The sequence below is a fragment of the Neolamprologus multifasciatus genome, chromosome 8 (genome assembly GCF_963576455.1).
Source record: "Neolamprologus multifasciatus chromosome 8, fNeoMul1.2, whole genome shotgun sequence".
Lineage (NCBI taxonomy): Eukaryota > Metazoa > Chordata > Actinopteri > Cichliformes > Cichlidae > Neolamprologus > Neolamprologus multifasciatus.
The window spans coordinates 28,733,744-28,753,566 of NC_140446.1; the positions used below are offsets into that span (position 1 = coordinate 28,733,744).

At 41.9% G+C, this 19,823-nt stretch overlaps 1 protein-coding gene across 1 annotated transcript; it reads left to right on the top strand.

Moving 5' to 3' along the window:
* The first annotated feature begins 3,022 nt into the window (after positions 1–3,022).
* On the top strand, positions 3,023–8,851 carry LOC146513292 (NHL repeat-containing protein 3-like). The gene is made up of 3 exons (XM_085170389.1): positions 3,023–3,558; positions 5,610–5,812; positions 5,906–8,851. The coding sequence occupies exons 1-3, from the start codon at positions 3,270–3,272 to the stop codon at positions 6,503–6,505; spliced, it is 1,092 nt and encodes a 363-aa protein (XP_085026515.1). The 5' UTR covers positions 3,023–3,269; the 3' UTR covers positions 6,506–8,851.
* The last annotated feature ends 10,972 nt before the right edge of the window (positions 8,852–19,823 follow it).

Here is a 19,823-nt window from a genome sequence, read left to right on the forward strand (position 1 = left end):
ATAATGTTCGCAACCCGCTAAAAGCCCTGCCGGCAGGAATAACTATACACTAAAAACCAAAACTAAATGAATGTTGGTTTTTTTTTGTATGATAAAAACTTCCCCCCCAGAGTCCTATATTCCCTCTTGTCCAGCCACACACATGCGGCAAATGTTCCTTAGCAGGAGAAGAGACAGGAGAGGAACTCCTCTTCCGGGATGGTAAGACTCGCCAGCAGCAGACCAGGGAGGAGGCTCCTATCTCCGCCTGACGGTACGCGGCCGCGCAGTCCAGCCACTCTCCGCACCTGCACACGGCCTCCCTCGCAGCCCCGCCCTGAAACAACAGACACGGGCCAGCAACGTTGTCGGCGCAGCCGCTGTTATCCTCCCCCGGCAAAGCTACGCCTAGCGCCCAACAGTGGGAAAGCGATACTCACAAATGCAGGCAGAGGCGTCCCCCTGCCCTACTGTGGATTTCACGCGTTGCCTCCCACTGTTGCTATTTTGTCCGTCTGGACTGGATCGCCGGGTTATGTTGGCCGATCGTCGAATATCTCGTGACGTCCCACAGGCAGGCCGGTCTTTCTTTACAGGTGCTGGGCTGCACACGTTTTGTTTCCTGCTCCTCGCTTCTCGTGTGTCTCTTAGTGATGGGTCGTTCGCGAACGAAATGGCTCTTAGAGCCGGCTCTTTGACGTGAACGACGCGAGCCGGCTCCTTATCGCGAGCCGTCACGTGGGTTTTTTTTTTTTTTCTTTCTCTCAGCCTCTCTCTCCCACTTTTTTTCTGCTTCACTCAGCACGTGAGCCTTGTGCTTTACGCTGGGCAGAGGGGGGAGGGGCGGTAGTTACACTCAGTAGCACAGGAACAGAGCAGGAGGGAGAGAGAGAGAGAGCCAGGGACAACAACGTCACTTTAGAAAGGTATAGTAATCATCCACAACTATTTTCAGTTGCAGATGATAAAGGATTCAGAAAGTTTAGTCATGCAGGCCCATATGACAGAGAATATGCATCTTATTTTTTTTCATGTTTTAATTTATATTTAATTGTGTTGTGGTTTGCAGTGTTTTGTGTTGTTTCACTTTAAATTTGTAAAAGGAAATAAATAAAAGTATATTTACGGTGGCCCCTAGAGACAAAGCACATAAAAACTTCAAATCACGTACAAACCCCGAAGCACGTACAAACTCCAAAACACGTACAAACTCCGAAGCACGTAAAAACTCCGAAGCATGTAAAAACTCAAAACACGTACAAAAGACAACAGAAGTGCTCCAGGATGCTAGGGGGCAGTGTTGAGCTTTTGTTACCTAGTGGCTACACAAGCCAGCAAGTACCAACGACTGGATTTGGTGTGTGGTAGTAACAGGTAAATGAACATTTTTTTTTAAAAATTATTTGAATATATATGAGTGCCTGTGTATAAATACCCAAACAATACACACATGCTTTCAATTGTGTAATTTAAGTGATCTAGGTAGCTCTGCTTTGGAAGTTCAGTTCATGCTAGAAATGTGTTTTGGAGTTTGTACGTGTTTTGTCTCTAGGGGCCACCGCATATATTTATATATAAACATATATAAATAAAACCACTTTTTTACGTTAGTAATTCCTTTTGTGCATAATTTTATATTATTGTTAATAATAAATTAATTAAAGCAACAAAACAACCTGAAGAGCCGGTTCGGAGCCGAAAGAGCCGGCTCTTTTTAGTGAGCCGAACCGAAAGAGCCGGATCTCTAAAAAGAGCCGGAAATCCCATCACTAGTGTCTCTCCTCTGCGTCTTTGTGCTCACCATCTCCCTTAAGTCCGTTTGGCGGCTGATAGGCCACCTCGGGAAACGCCCCCACCTCACAGGTGCCTACAATTGTCCGCTTAATACACAGTGGAATAAAAATACTACACAACAACACCAAACACACACTATAAATATGGGGATAAAATCATGCAATAGAAATATCAATAAAAACATGCAAATAAAATCGACACTAAACAAAATATAAAGACAATTTTCCACTGTGTGACACACACAGCTACATAAATGTCTCTAAGTGCATTCATGTGTTGAATAAACAAAGATTACATGTTAATGTTTTGTCAGTACCCTTATTTCATTGTGTTACATTTCACCCCAGGATATGTTACAACTAACCCAGACTATGGGGTTAATTGTAACATTTCACTCTTTGTGTTTGAGACCATACCATGCAACGGGTAATTGTGCTGCAGAGAAAATAGCTGCACTATTTAATAGCAGAGACATGCAAATACTTTGCATTACATTTTGAATCCACTACCTTAAAAGAGCTCCAATTTACAGACAGAAATGTCAAAAATGTTACAACTATCCCCGGTCTCCCCTATTTCTGGAATTTAACATTCTTCTACTGTTTCACGGTGTAGTCCTTAGATAATAATTGTATTGTTTTTTCCTGTCTTAAACAGTAACAGCAAATACAGTAACACACTGTTTCCTTGCAACAAACAGAGTCACAGTTTTGTGTGAGCACATCCCACGGATCTGTTTACTGTGGAGGCCTTTTGAGTGTTTTTCAATCTTCTGTTTCTTTTTGGTGAGTCCGAAGTGTGGCCTCAGTTTCCTTTTCTTAGCTGACAGTTGTGCCACCCACAGTGGGGCCCCCCACAGTGGTCTTCTGTTGCTGTAACACAGATGTGTAAATAACGCATAAAGATACATGCATAAGAGGTCATTTCTTTAACGCCGTCTGTAAATCCCGTTGACTACAGCTCATTCATCAATATAGGGAATGCCATTACACATAAAACCAGACAGGGAAACACACACCGAGCCATCCTCCTCCTGCTGCTGCTGATTCAAGCGACCGGAAATAGAAATGTTACTGTAAAAATAAAACCTCAACAATATTCATATTTTAGCTTGTTTATGATATGTTATATATTAATTATTATTATTATTAATTAATCTTTATTCAGGGGTTATTTCTGAACTCGAATGAATCTAGTTTTTTCTTTTTCTTAACGTGGTTTTATTGCGACATAAACAGAAATGCTTTGCGTGGTTCTGTCTCACGTGACAGCCTGTTTTGTTTTCGTTTAGTGCTGAAGAGGAAGTGTCTTTCTGTTTGGTCAGTGGGATTAAAAAATATAAGACAATCACGAGGTTTTCACCGTATAATATCGTAGCAGGTATCGTACAGAGGTTTTACTTGTTCCGTAGCCGGTGTCGCTAAGCCGACTTCCGCCTGTGCGTCCTGTACGGACACGTCCGCAGCATCCTGGCAGCTTTAAAACGAGAGCGTTAAATGAAGTACATGCCAACAGCAAAACCACTGATGCTGATGACAAAGACGAGTCATACGTGTTTGATCGTTTCCAGCATGGCCTCTTTGGTCCTGCTCATGATGGTGCTCTACGGGACCATGAGCAGCCAGCAGCCGGGCGGCTCGAGCCTCAGACACGACTACCAGCTGCTGGGCAGGCCCCTGTACAAGCTGGATCTGAGCTGGCCCAAGAACCCGGAGCTCTACACCGGAGACGTGTTTGGAGTGGCGGTCAACCAGTATGCTGGGGTGGTGTATGTAGCTCAGAGAGGTAATCACACTGTTGGTAAACTTCAGAGTCAAACATCATACTGGATCATAATGGAGACTGCGTCATTAGTGTCAGTGCACATGATCTTAATTGTTATCTGTTACGATAAGGTCGACATTTAGAAATTGCTTCATTACAGAAGTTAATTTAATAATAATAATAAATAATAATAATAATAAATGTAGTAAAAACAGTTCTGCTGATGTCAGATGAAGTAGCTCACTGTGTCAGAGTGTAAGGGCACCAGGTGGCAGCAATGGTTTTATAGATGTTGCCAACGCAACCGAGTGTGGAGCAGGGCTGGACTGGGACACAAAATGGGCCCAGGCATTTTGAGTAGAGGCCCCCAGCTATTATAGGAAAAGCCACAAAGCCTTTGAACCTTTGAATGAAACACTGCAGTGACAGTGATGTACTGTCTTGTTGGTATATGTATGATTTCTATACAGTTTACATCAGATGACCACTTTAGTTTAAAGATTCAGATAAATATTTATTAAAAGCGAGACATTTTAAATGAGAATAAGAAAGAAAAGTATTTCTTTGTGCCCCCCTCTCCCTGTTAATGCCCCGCCTGGGCTCCTGGCAAATGTTTGCTAGACCCGCCCCTGCACAGTTACCAGCTGTCAGCTACTTAGAAAAGGATCCTGGTGTTATTTGTCTCTCAGAAACAGTTCATAACTTCAATTCATTCATGTCACCTAAAAGGTAAACCTGTTTCTGCATCACCTGCTCAGCTCTGATGATTCAGTAAGGACATCTCCTGGTTTCATCTTCATGTTTCCTCTCACCACATATCCAAACCATCATGACCAGCAGCTTTACAGCTGTGGCTCCAGCAAACATCAGCTGATACTAGAAACTAATATTAAATAAATTCTAACAACAGCTGATCAAGCTTAAACGTGCTGCTGTTGTTTAGCGCGACATCCGCTGGTTTCCTGTTTCTGGCGCAAAGTGGGCGATAAACAAACAAGAGAGCCGATCAGCTGATCATTGATCAGTTTCATGATTGAAGGAGAAACAGGAGAGAAGAAGCAGCTGTGCAGCAAAGACAGAATAACTGCAGCTTTGTGTCTTTTTCATTGTAGCTGAAGTCCGGGACGAATCAAAACTATTTTCTTCTGTGTGTCTGTGATAAGACAAGGGGGCGGGTGCATCTGACCTCCTCGGCTGTAATTGGTCCATTTCAGAATTGATCATGGAACATTGGCCAATCAACCACCTTTCATTGTTTATGCCATTACAAAATAAACATTGGCCCATAAAAACGAAAAATCACCATCGGCCGCTGGCTGGTCAGCTGTGGTGTGGAGGGACATCTGTGTGTGGTATTTAGTACATGATACAGCGCAGTTTGAATGTATTATCAAGGTATCTGTAATCTGAGTAGATACACTGGACGAGCTGCCAGGCCGGAGGAAAAGAGGAAGACGTCAGAGGAGGTTCATTGGGTGAACGCGCGAGTGCCAGCATGACAGAGGAAGATGCTGGGAAGAGGGTGAAAGGGAGGCAATGTGGTAACCTGCCCCTGAAAGAAGAGGATTTTAAAAAAGAAAAAAATCACTCAGAAAATTACAGAACGTCAGTACACATGAGGGCTTTGACATTGTGCTGCAGTTCTCTGTTTAACCAGTGCATCAGTTTGTGGACAAACAGTTTTGTGGTCAGGAGTCAGTCGTGCAATAACCAGCAGCTCTCCCTCCGCCTGCTGCCAGTTATTTCTCCTCTGCTCCTTTAAATGAAACACATGTCAGCTCTTAGTTCATGTAACCCAGCATGTCAGCACATCTCTCAGCTTCTTCAACACTGCTGCGACCTCTCCCTCTCTCACACATGCACAGCATCGCATTCAGTTTACATGTTAGTAAGAGAGTCGCTGCATCAAACTCAACCTCATGGACAAACACCAGCTCACATCATTGACCTTTTACAGCCATACGTCCTCAGCAGGGACTAAAACTAAAGGAGCTTTGTTAAATGCTGGCTGCATGTGGAGTCTGATGCAGTGCAGCATGTATATCACTGTGCTTGCATTTACTCTCCTTCAGGTGACAACGTTCCCAAGGTGCTGGTGTTCACTACAGATGGAGATTACCTCATGTCCTGGAATACAACCACCCTGGAGAAGCCTCATGGAATATTTCTAGCCGATGCAGCTTCATCAAACCCCACCGTGTGGGTCACAGATGTGGGCAACGGCCCGTATGGTCACTGCATCAAACGCTACACGCCATCAGGAAAGTTGCTACAGGTGATTTGCTGCTAAGTAAAGCTGTTTCTGAAGTATCTAGTGTGATTATAGGAATAGAAAACATCCTGTTGATTCTTGATGTTTTCGTTTCAGGTGCTTGGAACGCCGGGAAAAGCAGGTTCTGGACTGGACCCGCTGCAGTTTGATCAGCCCGCCGAGATATTTGTCCACGACTCTGGGGAAATTTATATCGTGGACGGTGATGGAGGGATGAACAACCGCCTCATTAAGCTGTCCAAAGAGCAGAAGGTGATGTGGATGCATGGAGAGAAAGGACAAGGCCTAGCTCAGTTCTACATCCCACACAGCGTGACCGTGGACACGGCCCAGAGGGTGTGGGTGGCTGACAGAGGAAACAAGAGGATCCAGGTCTTTAATTCTGTCACCGGGGAGTGGCTGGGGACGTGGGGCAGCTGCTTTACCGAAGACGCACCCTATTCTGTCCGCCTCACCCCAGACAAAAAATACTTTGTTGTTGTCCAGCTCAACACCAATCAGATTTCACTGCTGGACGCGCCGCCTGTGGGCATGATTGGCCAGTGCAGAGTGGTCAGTGTGATCCAGTTGGCTGATGATGTGAAGCCCCACTTGGTAGACCTGGACCTGAAAACTGGGGCTCTGTATGTGGCTGAGATCGGAGCGCAACAAGCACAGAAGTTCACCCCCTTTAGTCTGGGTGAAAGTTTCCTGTGACACAAGCTGAAACAGCCTGATGATCATAAACGCTTTATGATCCAGTGTCAACAAACAGGATGTGTTTAATCCTTTTAATTAGCTGGCTTGATCAAAAATCAAAAGGGGGTCTATCGTGTACTTTACAACTCTTCTTCTTTCTGGGACTCCACTACAGCAGCTTTGCATGATCACAGTAAGCCCACTGAGGCCCAAGTTTAATCCTGAGTATCAGGAAACAAATCACACATCGTGGTGTAACACACCAAAAACAAACTAACAAGTTCTCTAGAACATAGGGCTAGACTTAGGCTCCAATCACTAATAGAGGGTTAAAGAAACTGCCCTTTATTTTAAAGTGAACTTTAAAACTGAAAAGTAATACAAAGCTCAGTGGAGTTAATTTGACCTCCTGTCCTCATTAAATGTGAATAAACAGTTTAGTCTTGCATGAAGAGGGGAGATGACATTAGGTCTCCTTTAAGCAAAGACTCTCAGATTCACTCCAGTTGAATTCAGTTGTATTTACATAGTGCCAATCTACAACAGCAGTTGCCTCAGAGTGTTTTATATTGTGATGTAAAAACGATATGACAATAATAGACAGAAACCCCCTCTGAGCTGGCAGAACCAGACCCCTCCGGCCGAAGGAGAGCAAAGAGACAAACTAGAGCCAGAGTTAATCACTAATGATTCAATCCTGCATCACAAAAACGTCTTGTTCTACTGCTGCTGCAAATGAACACATGCAGTCTCATTTAAATGGTGGTCCTGACATACTTTTTATTTTTTCTTCTTTTAAATATTCAGTGGAATTCAACAACACTGGCACATCTGTAAATATTTCCCAAAATGTCATTAACTAGTTTCAGCTACTTTTCTGATTTTGGCTTTTGTCAAAATAATATAAAGGTGAAACAGTATCATGGTGATTTTGTTGTGAGTCCTCGCTGCAGTCGTGTGCCATTTGTAACGTTCTGATTTTGCACTGTTTCAGCAGATCAGAGCCTCTCTGAGATGTTTCCTTCTTTGCTGCAGACACTTTAAGTTTGTGTGTTGGAGCTGTTCTGATAATATTATCTGATAATGTTTTCATGTATGATTGATTTGTGTTTTTCGACACAGCAGATGTAAATATTTTGCAGCTTTTTCCTGAATCTGTACAGAGTACACACATTAAAATCCATCCTAATGCTGTCAGCACTCATCATTGAACACTAACATGGTGCCATGAAGCTGTCTCCATCATGTGGTCAGTGTTGTGTTAAAGTCTAATTTGGCCTTTGTTTGAGTACAACGAGGGGTTTCCATGTTGTTGGAAACAGGATTGTGCGTCTAGAATCAAGGTGTTTCTAACTGTAGTTTCTGACTTGGCTAAATGTTGTGAAGGACTTTTCTCCACAGTCATCCACTTTGAGTTCTTCTGTGCTTTGCACGGTAATAGTCACGCGCCACCATCATCACCGTGCAGTGTGAGAATCTGTGCTTTGCTCAGATGAGACATGCTGTAGTGTTTAGAGTCATGGGATCGTTGTAAATATTCTCTCCTCATTCATCGACCACAGCTGTTTGTGCAGGCTTGTATACATCAGTGCAGTGGAATACGATTTATGTGCAGTTTAACATTTAGACTTTATTTGGCTTCTTCCAGTAACAATTCAATGATACATTAAAGCGTGACAGAGTCGGGATGTTATCAGGAAAATCAGCCTAAAGCATGAAGCTTGATAATGCAGATCCATAACAAGGGTCTGGTTATGGGAGGAGCCTCATAAAATACACTGCTGAGCAACGAGGAACAGGTGACTGCATACGTCAGGTAACTACAGTCACATGGCTGACAAACAGGCAGAGCACGTTTACTGAGCAGGCTCAGAATATCTCAGCCTCTACTGCTTTGGTTACTCGTATGTTTCTCCCATAATTTCATTATAAATGTCAATCATTGTTTATATTCATTGTGTTTCCAAATGAACCGTTTGCCACTCACTGGTTTACCACATTCATCTGTGATCCCATTCTCAGACTTATTGGAGACTGCTGTGATATGTAACGGTGTAAACAGTTGGTCTGTGTAGTTCAAACGATCATTTTCCAAACGTGTGTTAGTGTCTGCTCTAAATGCAACTACAATTTAAATCCTTTACATTCAATAATAGTCTGTATTTGGGGAAATTGATTTGCAGAATATCAACACATCAAACAACACACAAAGGTGTCAGGTAGCATCCAGTAAGTCTGTCTGTCTGAAGCGCTTTTATTTTGGTGGATTGTGTTTAGGTGCTACCAGTAGGTGGAGCTGTATCCACATAGTTTGTAGTCTCTCCTGCTTCTACAGCTGAACGCCAATAAAGAAATACAGCATGATGAATCTCTTTGTCCTTCATTAATGTTATTGATTAACTTTGAAAGGAAGTAACTAACTAACACATTCATGTCCACACTCTGGCCTGTAAACAACATTTTTCCTCTGACTGTGAATAACACACGAGAGTCTCGCAGTAACAGGAAGCTGTCCTGGGTCAGTTTAAGCACATTTACAAGGTTTTTTTTGTTGTTCTGTTAGAAACAGGAATGTGTGTGTGTGAGGTGTTGAATGAACAGACACTGTTCAGCTGCGACAGCACGTGTGATATTAAAGGAGAGGTAGAAGCATCTGTAGGTCAAACTGAACAATGTTGATTTTATTAAAATGTGCTAACCTCAGCCTTAATGCTCATTTGGGCTTATTTCCCAACTGATTTCATCCTCAGTCAATTATTCAAATTATTTGTAAGAGAAACTTTCAATGAAAATAACTGTTGGTTTCACCAACGTGATGTCAACGTTGTTTAAAAGTTTCAAAATATGATTGGGGACATAAAACACAGGGACATAAAGGTGCTGGGAATATTAGTAATTACATTCTGCAAACAGCAGCAAACCTGCTGTTGGAGCCTCTGTGCTCAGTGTGCTCAACTAAAATACTGTCAAACAAACAAACAGTAAAAGTCCAAGTTCAGGCTGTTTCCTGGTTCTTTCTTTTTTAAGTCTTTAAAAAGGTTAATTGAGGTTAGTGTTCAGAATAACAGCCTGACCTATAAGGAACAGTGTCCTCTGTACTGTTCGCCCTCGCCAGTGTCTTAGAGGAACTCTGTAGGCGTCCATGCAAACAACAGAAAAATGTGAATTGACTAATGCCTCATTGAATAAAAAGAGAGAAGCGAGAGAGATTCAGGAAAAGAGCAGAGAAAGATGGGAGGACTCGGGGAAGAAAGGGGAACTATACCAAGATGTGTGTGAGAGGGAACGGGGTCATATGGACAGGAAGATGAAGGGGTACAGATGAATAAAATGCCACACAAAGCTCTGTAACACAGTGGGGTCATTGTTGCGCGGTTGTAGTAGCCTCTCAACACAGGAGCACCAATGAAAGAAGAGAAGACGGGCGAGGAGAGCGCAGAGACGTAGCAGCCCCTGTGATGGTACCGCAGAGAAGAGCCAGAGCGTCTCAGTGAGGCTCAGTGTTCAGAAATTATGAGTCTCAATTCCTTTGATTCACTTTGATCATTTTATCTTAATTTATTTAGATATTACATTTTCTATACGTATAGACGAGCTGCAGGCTGCAGACCCGGCCATCTGACCTATCCACTCTGGAACAAACACAGCTCTTTGAAGGCAACTACAAAGCTCATCCTTCTGACCTCATTTCCAGTCAAGCATCTCAGCTCAGTAAATGCTCAAAATTCGTATAATTACCCTGCCAGGTAATTATACGAGCTATTACATTCATTTCTTAATCTTTATGTAATTCAGCTGGCTTTCTTCAGGGTAATATTAGTATTTCATCCTGCTATGATCTGTCTGTAGTTCAGTCGTTTGGACAATCGTCTCACAGTATTACTAGTAATCCTACTGCTAGTAATGCTGTTGGTTTATCAACTTAAACAACGGCTAGTTTGTTAGAATACATACAATTCTACAGTGTCATCAAGCTGCACTAATTAATGTTGTGTTCAGTGGAACAATGAGTACAAACACAGGACACATAGGGAGGATTTTTATGGTTTATTATTGTTGTCTTTGTTGTTTTTCTTTTGAAAACAAAACAAAACAAAACAAAACAAAACAAAACAAAACAAAACAAAACAAAACAAAACAAAACAAAACAAAACAAAACAAAACAAAACAAAACGTTCAACCCTGAAACTCTGAAATCTAGTAAAGTAAATAGAAACATGAAGTATAATATATAATTTTACATTACTGGCAGTATTTGAAATATGCATTTAATAAAATGAAAGAGTGTGTGGGAGTTCTTCTATCCTATGTGCCGTGGACGAGTCTCTGCTGTTGCCCTGTGACCGCCTCGGCCTGGCGAGTGAACACAACGCTCGCTGCTGCTGCTGCTCCTCAGGTTTCTCGCTGCATTCTCACTCGGGGGAAGCTTCACGCCCCCTGCGAGTGTCTTCCTGCGACAGGTACTTCTGCTTTTCCCGACCAGCGTGCAGCTGTCGGGGATGTGTGTGTCCATACCGTCGTTCCCGTTGACTTCCATACAATATAAAGGAATGTGAGCGTAGGAGTTGTCCTATTCTGCACACCAGGATGGTCCCACCGACACACACTTTCTGCTTCTGCATCACACTTTCCTTATCATGCACGTTTCTTTTTGCTTCACATTCTCTCTCATACAGCTTTTGTTCTCCTTGTTCTCCTCTTCTTTTATGGTTTCTGCCTCGTTGGCTGTTTTGCTGACAGGCTCCAGCTGGATGTCATGGCTCGGAGAGAGGCGGGACCCTGAGTGTGTAGGCTGGTCTTTAGAGGCCTTCTCTATGGGGAAAGCCCACACACTTCACCCACACACCTTCCACACACACCCAGGAGGGATTCCACTCACCACAAAGGGCACTTCCCTGTTAGAGCTATTCATTTGTTAAACGTGTCATATTAAGGACTGAGCAGTCCCCCCTCCACCCTCAGTTAAAAAACTGGTCAGGTTAAAATCAAAGTGTTTAGTTTGATGTTTCAGTGACAGCAGTGACGCTCAGCTCTGCATCTTGTAACCAGGATCAAACACAACTTCATCAGAATCCTGCCAAACGCTTGTGTCTGAGTGTTAAATGACTATTATTAACTTAAAAACATCCAGATAATGATCATAAATGGTTCACATCTGTTAGTAAACATTATTCTCATCATTTCCTCGTCTAACAGTAAAAACTAGTAACTAAACTTTTATATAATTTGCATTAATTATTATAAAGTTTTATAATTGATACAATATGAAGTTGCTCATGTCTTAATCTTGCAGAGGGTAGAAAGAACATTCATTTTCACTTTTTTAAAAATCTATTTTTTATGTTGCATAATCATTTCTGATGGTGTGACAAATTATTTTCAGTTGCTGAAACGTTGGATGCATCGGGGCAGCTGTATGTGGGTTTTCCAGTTATGAATTTCTTTGTTTGTTTTTATCGTCTTGATTTGACATGAATTTAAAATGTAATTTACTTAAATGCCACGTCTGCCTCACTCTTTGCCTAATGAAGACTTTGAGGAATTCAAACATCACCTGTTTTCACTCAGTTAAATATCAGACAGCTGATTTCTATCTGCCCATTGTGCAGATAGAAAGGGAAGAAAATGTGTGCAAACCGTGTGCAGGACAGGAACAGCTGTATCACTAACACAGCTGCAGCTCTTTGCAAGCATCTCACAGACAGCATACTAATGCAGCCTGCTAACAAAAGCAGAGATGAGTTTCTAGCAGTGTGAGCTCCGTTTCTACCTGTACATGTATCTGCAGTAGGATGTGGAGATTGCATTGACACTGCATTGAATTCAGCACACTGTGTGATGCAGTGGGACATTATTAATGTTATTACATACAGAAGTTGTCTGTGGTAAGCACTTTTCTGCTCTGCACGAGCACTCAAAGCGCTTTCATTCCCCCATCCACACATGCAGTTTATTAAACCTTCACACACGTTTTGTAGACGTCTCCAGTGACCAACTTGTTCAGCATCTTGTTCTTGGACATGTAGAACTGGAGCAGCAAAGGATGGAGCCACCTGCTCCACCTCCTGACACACAGCACGACGAGCTCTGATAAAGTCATCTTGAAAATGCAGATTATTTCTCCCATCACTTCACACCCACTCACTGACTTCTCGCTGCAGCAGAAAGCTAAAGGCATGCACGGACATTACTGCTGCTGTGTCGTCAGTCCTGTCATGTCCTGTCACATACACAAAGACACGGGAAGATGGACGAGTTGTGGCATTGTACATGTGATGGCACACTGATGGCACTCTTTCTGCACTTAAGGAGGTAAACAAATATCAGATAGCTGCAGGCAGACATGATGCTGGTTCTTTAATCAGTCTTACACATTATTTTGATCAACTGGGCAAAAACGTCATAGCACACGTCAGCTGAGCTCAGGAAGATCGTTTAAATGATTAAAAGCAGAACAAAAGTTAAACTGACAGAGTTTCTTTAACACAGAGAAATGAGATGTCTGAATTTACTTATGTAAAGCCTGGGAGTAGCAGTCCTGAGGGGCCGGGGACAAAAGAAACAGCAGGGGGTAAAAGAGTACACTGGTGACTGTCTGGACACACACACACACACACACACACACACACACACACACACACACACACACACACACACACACATTCATCTCCAGAGCCACAAAGAAACTAAAAACTAAACAGAGCGATGAAATCCAGCTCCTGCTCAAGCCGACAGTAATAATACGACAGTCTACGTAACTGTAGACGTGAACTGTTCTCCGTAAATCATCGATATCTAACTATCATCAGAAATGGTATCTGGTTCTAGACGATGGACAAATCACCTCCGAGAGAAGAAAGAAAGAGCAGTCGGGCTAACAGATCGAGGCTGGGTGTACCGACTCACCTTGGAGATGGATACCTGCAGTTTTATAGCGTAGTACCGCCACATTAAAAGAGTGCACGGCATGCGCTGTGTCGGTTTAGTTTATGAGACACATTTTTTTCAGTATGTATGTAAACCTCGTAATCATTCTTTCATCTGCAGAGAGCTTCCCGACCTTCATCACAGACAGCACGCTTCATGGCTTCTGTTTCACAGGTTTAGTCCTTTCAGACTGAAATGTGAGACCAAAGGATTATCTTTGTGTTACAGTATGATGCTGACTGCTGGCAGCGAGGGGCTGTTTTCAGAAAAGCTTTAATATTTAGGTGAGGAGACAGAGGGTTTTTCACTTGTGCCTGAAAACTCAAAACAATGAACTGCTCGTGATTACAGCCGATTTGATTTATTATCTCCTGGTTCATAAAATTCTATTGATGCATAATGATATCTAAAGATATAGCTTTGGTCCGGTATAAAGTTATCATTTTATTAGTAATCATAATGGTCTCAATAGTTTTTGTAAAAATTCATATTAAACATGAAAATAAATGATGACTTTAGTCAACAGATCAGACTTCAGTTAATTAAATAAACTACCAGGACTCTGTGAGGAGACAGAAGCCTGTTCGACCTGCTCTGGATACTCTATAATACCAGTATGTATGAGAGTGTCACGCTTTGGTTTTTGGCCAAAAGTGATGGATTTGTGAACACAGAAAGACCAGATTTTGATTTGTGTTTGTCATATAGAATAAAACACTGATCCTGCTCAGATCTCCTGTTCAGACCCAATGATGAGCACACAAATGAAACAGGGGTACAGTATCGTTCCCCGGCAGAAACACTGCATCAGTTCCTGTCTGTGGTTGAACATTAACAGGCTGTGAATAGGACTGAATGTAGCTCCTGCTCTTCTGCTGCATCCTGAGGCCCTGCTGAGAGACACAGGACACTGCTCGTGTCTCGACACCACCGAGCCCTTCAGCCTCATCCGTCTTTGTTTGTCCGGACAGGACAAGACAGTGATGACAACATGTCAGCCATAATAGCCTGGTTTGTAGTTTTCTGCTATAGCAGGAACTCAGTCAGCGGCTGGCTGTGACAGAGGAAGTCGGGAGGCAGATGAGAAGCATTATGCTGAGCTTTTAAACTCGTTCCATCAAGATGCTTGTTGTCACAATTTGTTTTTCCACTGCTCTGCTGACGATCCACCACCACATTTCAACTGGGCTGACTGGGCCATTGCACCTTGTTGCTTTTCTTTTCTTTAGACATTCTCCTGTAGATTTGTGTGCCTGGGATTTACATCCTATTACAGGATGCAGCTTCAGCCATGCTGCAGCTGTCAGAGCCATGTCTTTATATTTTCTTCTTAAGTGCTTTGCAGAGGAGTTCATGATTGACTCAGCGACTGCATGGTGCCCAGGTCCTGCAAAACGAGTCCAAATCATCATCTGTGTGCACGGTATTGGTTTAAGGTGTTTCTGCTGACATGCTGTTTGGTTTGCTCCAAACATCCAGCCGTGCATCACGGACAAACTTTGGTGTGAGCTGTCCAAACAACATCGTTGCAGACGTTTTGTCCTTTGTTCAAATGCAGCTTTGTGCTTTGTAGAGAGGCATGCCTTCCAAACACATCATACCTGTTCAGTCAGAACGTAAACATGTGGCATGCTAACTGAAGTCTGTTGTGATTTTGCCGTTTCTCTGATCATTGCCGTCTGACCTTTGGATAAATTTACTGGAACGTCCACTCCTGGGAATTCTGAATGTTTTCCTTTACTACTCATTGGAGAATAATGGACGTTAAAATGTTTAGAGTCAGCCTCGTTTTGCTTTATTTTCTATTTTATGTGAAAAAAGTGTAATAATAATGTAATAATCTGATTCATTAAACCAAAGTCAGAACACTCACTATTATAATTACAATATAATGACAAACACAGAGCTTATCAAGTGCATCCTGATGGAGGGGCTTTATTTTGTGTGATGATGCTATAACACTGCTGCAGCTGAGAGACTTTATCTTTAATGACATAATTTAGAGAACGATGAGATTTAATTTGCAATGACAAATCTTAAACGGTAAAGACGCACTTACTTTCTGTGCCTCAACTTTTAATTCTGTTAACAAATAGACAGAAACAGAAAACTTTAACCAGTTTGTTGTGAAAACAAACATGCTCTGATTTTAATGAGCCATAAATAACACAGAGTTAAATTCAAAACTGCCAGTGATTAAATGTTCCCTCACACAGAGCATGTTTCCCTGGTGCTTCAGACCTAAAGATGTTTGGATACGTTTAAACAGCCGAGTTACGTTTCAGTCTTGGTGCGCTTGACAACAGTTTAGGTTCACTGTGAAACAGTTCACAGGTCTATCAGGATGGCATGTTCAGAGGTTTGCAAGAAGGTTTTCTGTGTCTCCAAGCACAGTTTCAACAGTGTGGTGGATACATGAGGAAGGCAGGACAGGACTGTAGGAGGAACAGAGCACACACTGCATATCTATTAGTGGACTGCTCACAATCCAGCACCATGCAAACTGTCTAACATCTCCCAGAAAACACCGGATCGGCCTGGTCTGCCACTGGCAGACGGAAACACGTTCACACAATTTCAGCAAAGATGGCCGCCAGCCTGCTCAAAGTGTTCTTCTTCCTTTTCTCATCTTTTGCCGTTGAATTAAATAAAAACAAACAAAAACAACCACAAACCATTTTTAATCAGTGACTAAACACGGACTTTACATTAGTATGTATTTTTTCAATATCACTAATAAAGGCAAAGACCATGTTTATGGTGGGAATCTGCATGTTATTCCTGTTATTCCTGCACCAGTAGTAGTAAGTGTGCATGTCCGAAGGGGTTAGGTTAGTGGTAACTCTGATTTGTTACCTTTTTAATCATTAAAAATGAATCAACAATGGATTTTATTTGCATACTTGCATATGCATTTTTAATCTGTGTGAAGTGTGGAGATATTACGATACAGCACTTAAAAAACAGCAGGTTAAACTGAAAACTAACCTTTAATAAGGATGTGAACAGAATACCCACAGAAAAAATAAAACACCAAAATCAAACTTCTTAGGAGAACAGCAGAGGACGCTAATGAATGACGTGGAAAGAAAAGCATGAAGTGAGAATCATTTGAAACAGGAATATGCAGAGATGATGTAATAACATAGTAATAACATAGTAATAACATAATAATAACATAATAATAACAATTAACACTGCGGACTAGTCTGTTATGAAGGCTACATTAACTACAGTCCTTTTCATGTCTGTCTACAAAGAGTCCTGCAGAGTGTTACATTATGACAGAAAATGAAAGCTGATGGTGACAGTAAACAAGACAATTGAAAGCACTGTATATATACATACACATATACATATAATTTCATATAAAGGGCCTTTTAGGGGTTTCAGTGAAACATCACACCCTGACAAGTGTAATTTCTGAATATCCTAAAATGCTCTTGGTTCAAACTCACCTTTTAATAACCGTTGACACCAACAAGTCATATAATGAATCTGCTTAGAGAATAAAAACAAACCTGTGTGAGTTCAGAGGACGTGGCGCTGACGCAGGCTTGGCACTCTGGGAGGATTTTACCTAACACTGAACCAACTGTGATGTTTTCTACCTGCTTAGTATTTGTAAGAAACTGTGTAAAATTTAAATAAAAAACAAGCAAATCAAACAATTTAATCGTCCATTTGAATGTAATTCAATTCATATATTTACATACGTGGCCTTAATTTACTTAATAGACTAATGTTTAAATTCTAAGCTTACTAAATGGTTAATGCGTGGTTTGTATCTTGAGGGTTGTTGTAAAGTTTCCACTGATATTTACAGCAAACACGTTAAAACAAGTAAAACTATAAACCAGCTGTGAACCTGCTGTTAGCCTGTGATGGTATTAATGGTTTGGGCTAAAATACACCTTTGACAACATGAACCCTGCACACTGAAACATCATGTTTAAGAGCACCGAGGGTTGCTGACAGACAGCCATATTCACTGCTGCCTGCACTGGTGCATCACGTAACCAAAGGACACATCGTGTGCGCTGTTTTCCATGGACACGAACTGAAATCAGACTGTTATAGTGCAAGTGTGCAGGACGAGAAAAAGCCTGTTCCCTTCTTTCTATTCACCCAGTGCACCGATAGCTGAAGAACTGAACACAAGTCGCAGCACAATGGCAGCTTTAATGTAATTAGAATCAGAATACTTTATTACCCACTGAGGAAATTATGTACTATTACTATTACAGCTTAGTACATGTAACATGTAACATCACCACGTTACTGAAAATGTGCTGTGATTACAGAGCACCCACACACTGCATTTTTCATCTGCAGCTTGATCTTCATGAGCGAAGCTCCTGCAAAAATGACACTGTTGTCTCCGTCCTGGGTGCTCGCCGGTGTGTTCTTGTGTTCTTATGTTCTTATAGCAGGTAAACATTTCCATCTTTATCTCTGCTCCTTACTGAGTAACTCACCTTCATCAGTGGGATTTTTTGGTGCTCCTCAACTTGAATTTAAACCCGACAAAGTTATTTTCTTATCACTCTGCATGATGTGGATTATAAATGGTTAAAATGACTCAGGCAAACCTTTCAGGATCAGTGCTGTCAACAGCTGATCACTTAAAGCCTCTTTGTGATTTATCAGTGCAGTAATATCTGCCTCTGCATGCATAATATAGTTTGTAACACATTCGTTGGTGGCTTTCTGTGAAGAAGGTAACTCTGTGTAAAGTCTGATCACTCAGGTTTCTGTGTGATACCTGCCATCGTCTGCTGCTTCTCTCTTAACAAGCGAAACAACTCTCTCAGTTCATGTGTCAAAGGTCATGATGGCAGTGAGCACACCTCAACAGCTTGTGTACAGTTTCCAAAAAGCTTCCTCATACTTGTGTGTGAAATGTGACGCTTTGCAAAATGAAACATGGAGCTCAAAATCATCTTCTCTGTTTTCAAAACTGAACAAACACACACAGCTATAAAGTGTCATGTCTGTTTTTGTCTGAAATAACATTTACTGTATGATATGTATATGCTGTATATACCTGTTTTATGAAGTATGTAGAAAGACTCCAGTCATGCAATGTTAGAATAATAGGAAACAACTCACTGCACACAGAAAAAGTTGGAAAAGAAATATTTGTTTGTGTAATACAAAGTGTTCGTCTGTCAGGCGCCGCCCAGGCCGCCTCTTAGCGTCGCTCTTCCTTTTCTTCAGTGTTCCTGCCGATCTCCATCTGAGGAACGCAGAAAATGAGCGCAGAGCTCTAGGGCACGCGACACACGATCGGATTATTGAGTTTGAACAGGTGCAACAAGACTAAGTGGTCATGGATGGGTTGCATTTTGAAGGCAAGTGAACAAAATGTGCCAAATGATGCAATTTGTGTCCAGAGATTTGCAAAACTGTGATTTAGAATATTTGACCAATGGTACAGTGCTTAGAGCTCAGCAATGGGAAGTGATGTTGTTGGTAAGTCATGAAAAGGTTATGTGTAATAATGAGAAATCACATGGGGGGAAAATACTGAACACGTTTATTTAAATGTATTTAATACTTGTCAGTTTGAAGAGGCCTCCTGTACGGTGAAACTGTGAGACTGGCAGGTAGAATCCAAACACAGCACTCCAAAAACACAAGGTGAAACAGTTTTATTGCTGATCTCTCACAAGGAAAACCGGCAAGGAAAAAAAAAACAAACGATCATTCTTCACAGGAAACACTCACAAGGAAGGACTGAGACCACATATAGAGAATAATGAGGGAACCGACCACAGATGCAAACACAGCCGACACTAACTGAAGACTAAAGAGGCAGATGAAGCAAAAGTGACCAACATGCACAGCTTGACACACAGAAGCTGAAACACAGACTGAGGGAACAGGATGGGATATAAACAAACTTAATACACAGATTACTGCAACATAACACTAACACTGAAACAAAGAGCCTGAACAACAATAATACAGAATAAAGAACAAACCCTGGGTCAGAGACAGGGACCGTGCTCCACACAAACAGTCTTCTGCGTGCTCCGTGGGACCCTTCTGTGAGCTTTAGGTCTTTCCACAGATTTTCAGATGGATTCAGGTGACTGGCGTTTTTATTTGCGTTTGGGATCACTGCCTTGCTGAAACGTCCACTTTGTTGGGGCGAGGCCTTTGGGGCTCACATGGTGTGTGTTATATGGCATCCAAACTAGATTCTCCCACAGACTTGTTTAAATGTTGTGCAGCAACAACATGTTTTTCCTTAAGCACTGGAGTCTTGCATGGTGATGGTGGCTGAATGCATTACTTGTTTTCTTTGAAGCTATTGTACCTGCTGGTTCCTGGTCTCTCTGTAGCGCTCCACGAGTTGTCCTTGGCTCTTGGACAATATCTTGGATAATTCTTTTCAATGTAA

Bases quoted from the DNA above. Each gene is read 5' to 3' on its own strand.
- LOC146513292 (XM_085170389.1), top strand. From the start codon at position 3,270: ATGAAGTACATGCCAACAGCAAAACCACTGATGCTGATGACAAAGACG. The intron at 3,559-5,609 runs GTAATCACACTG...ACTCTCCTTCAG, and splicing joins GGTGTATGTAGCTCAGAGAG to GTGACAACGTTCCCAAGGTG. The intron at 5,813-5,905 runs GTGATTTGCTGC...TTTTCGTTTCAG, and splicing joins CATCAGGAAAGTTGCTACAG to GTGCTTGGAACGCCGGGAAA.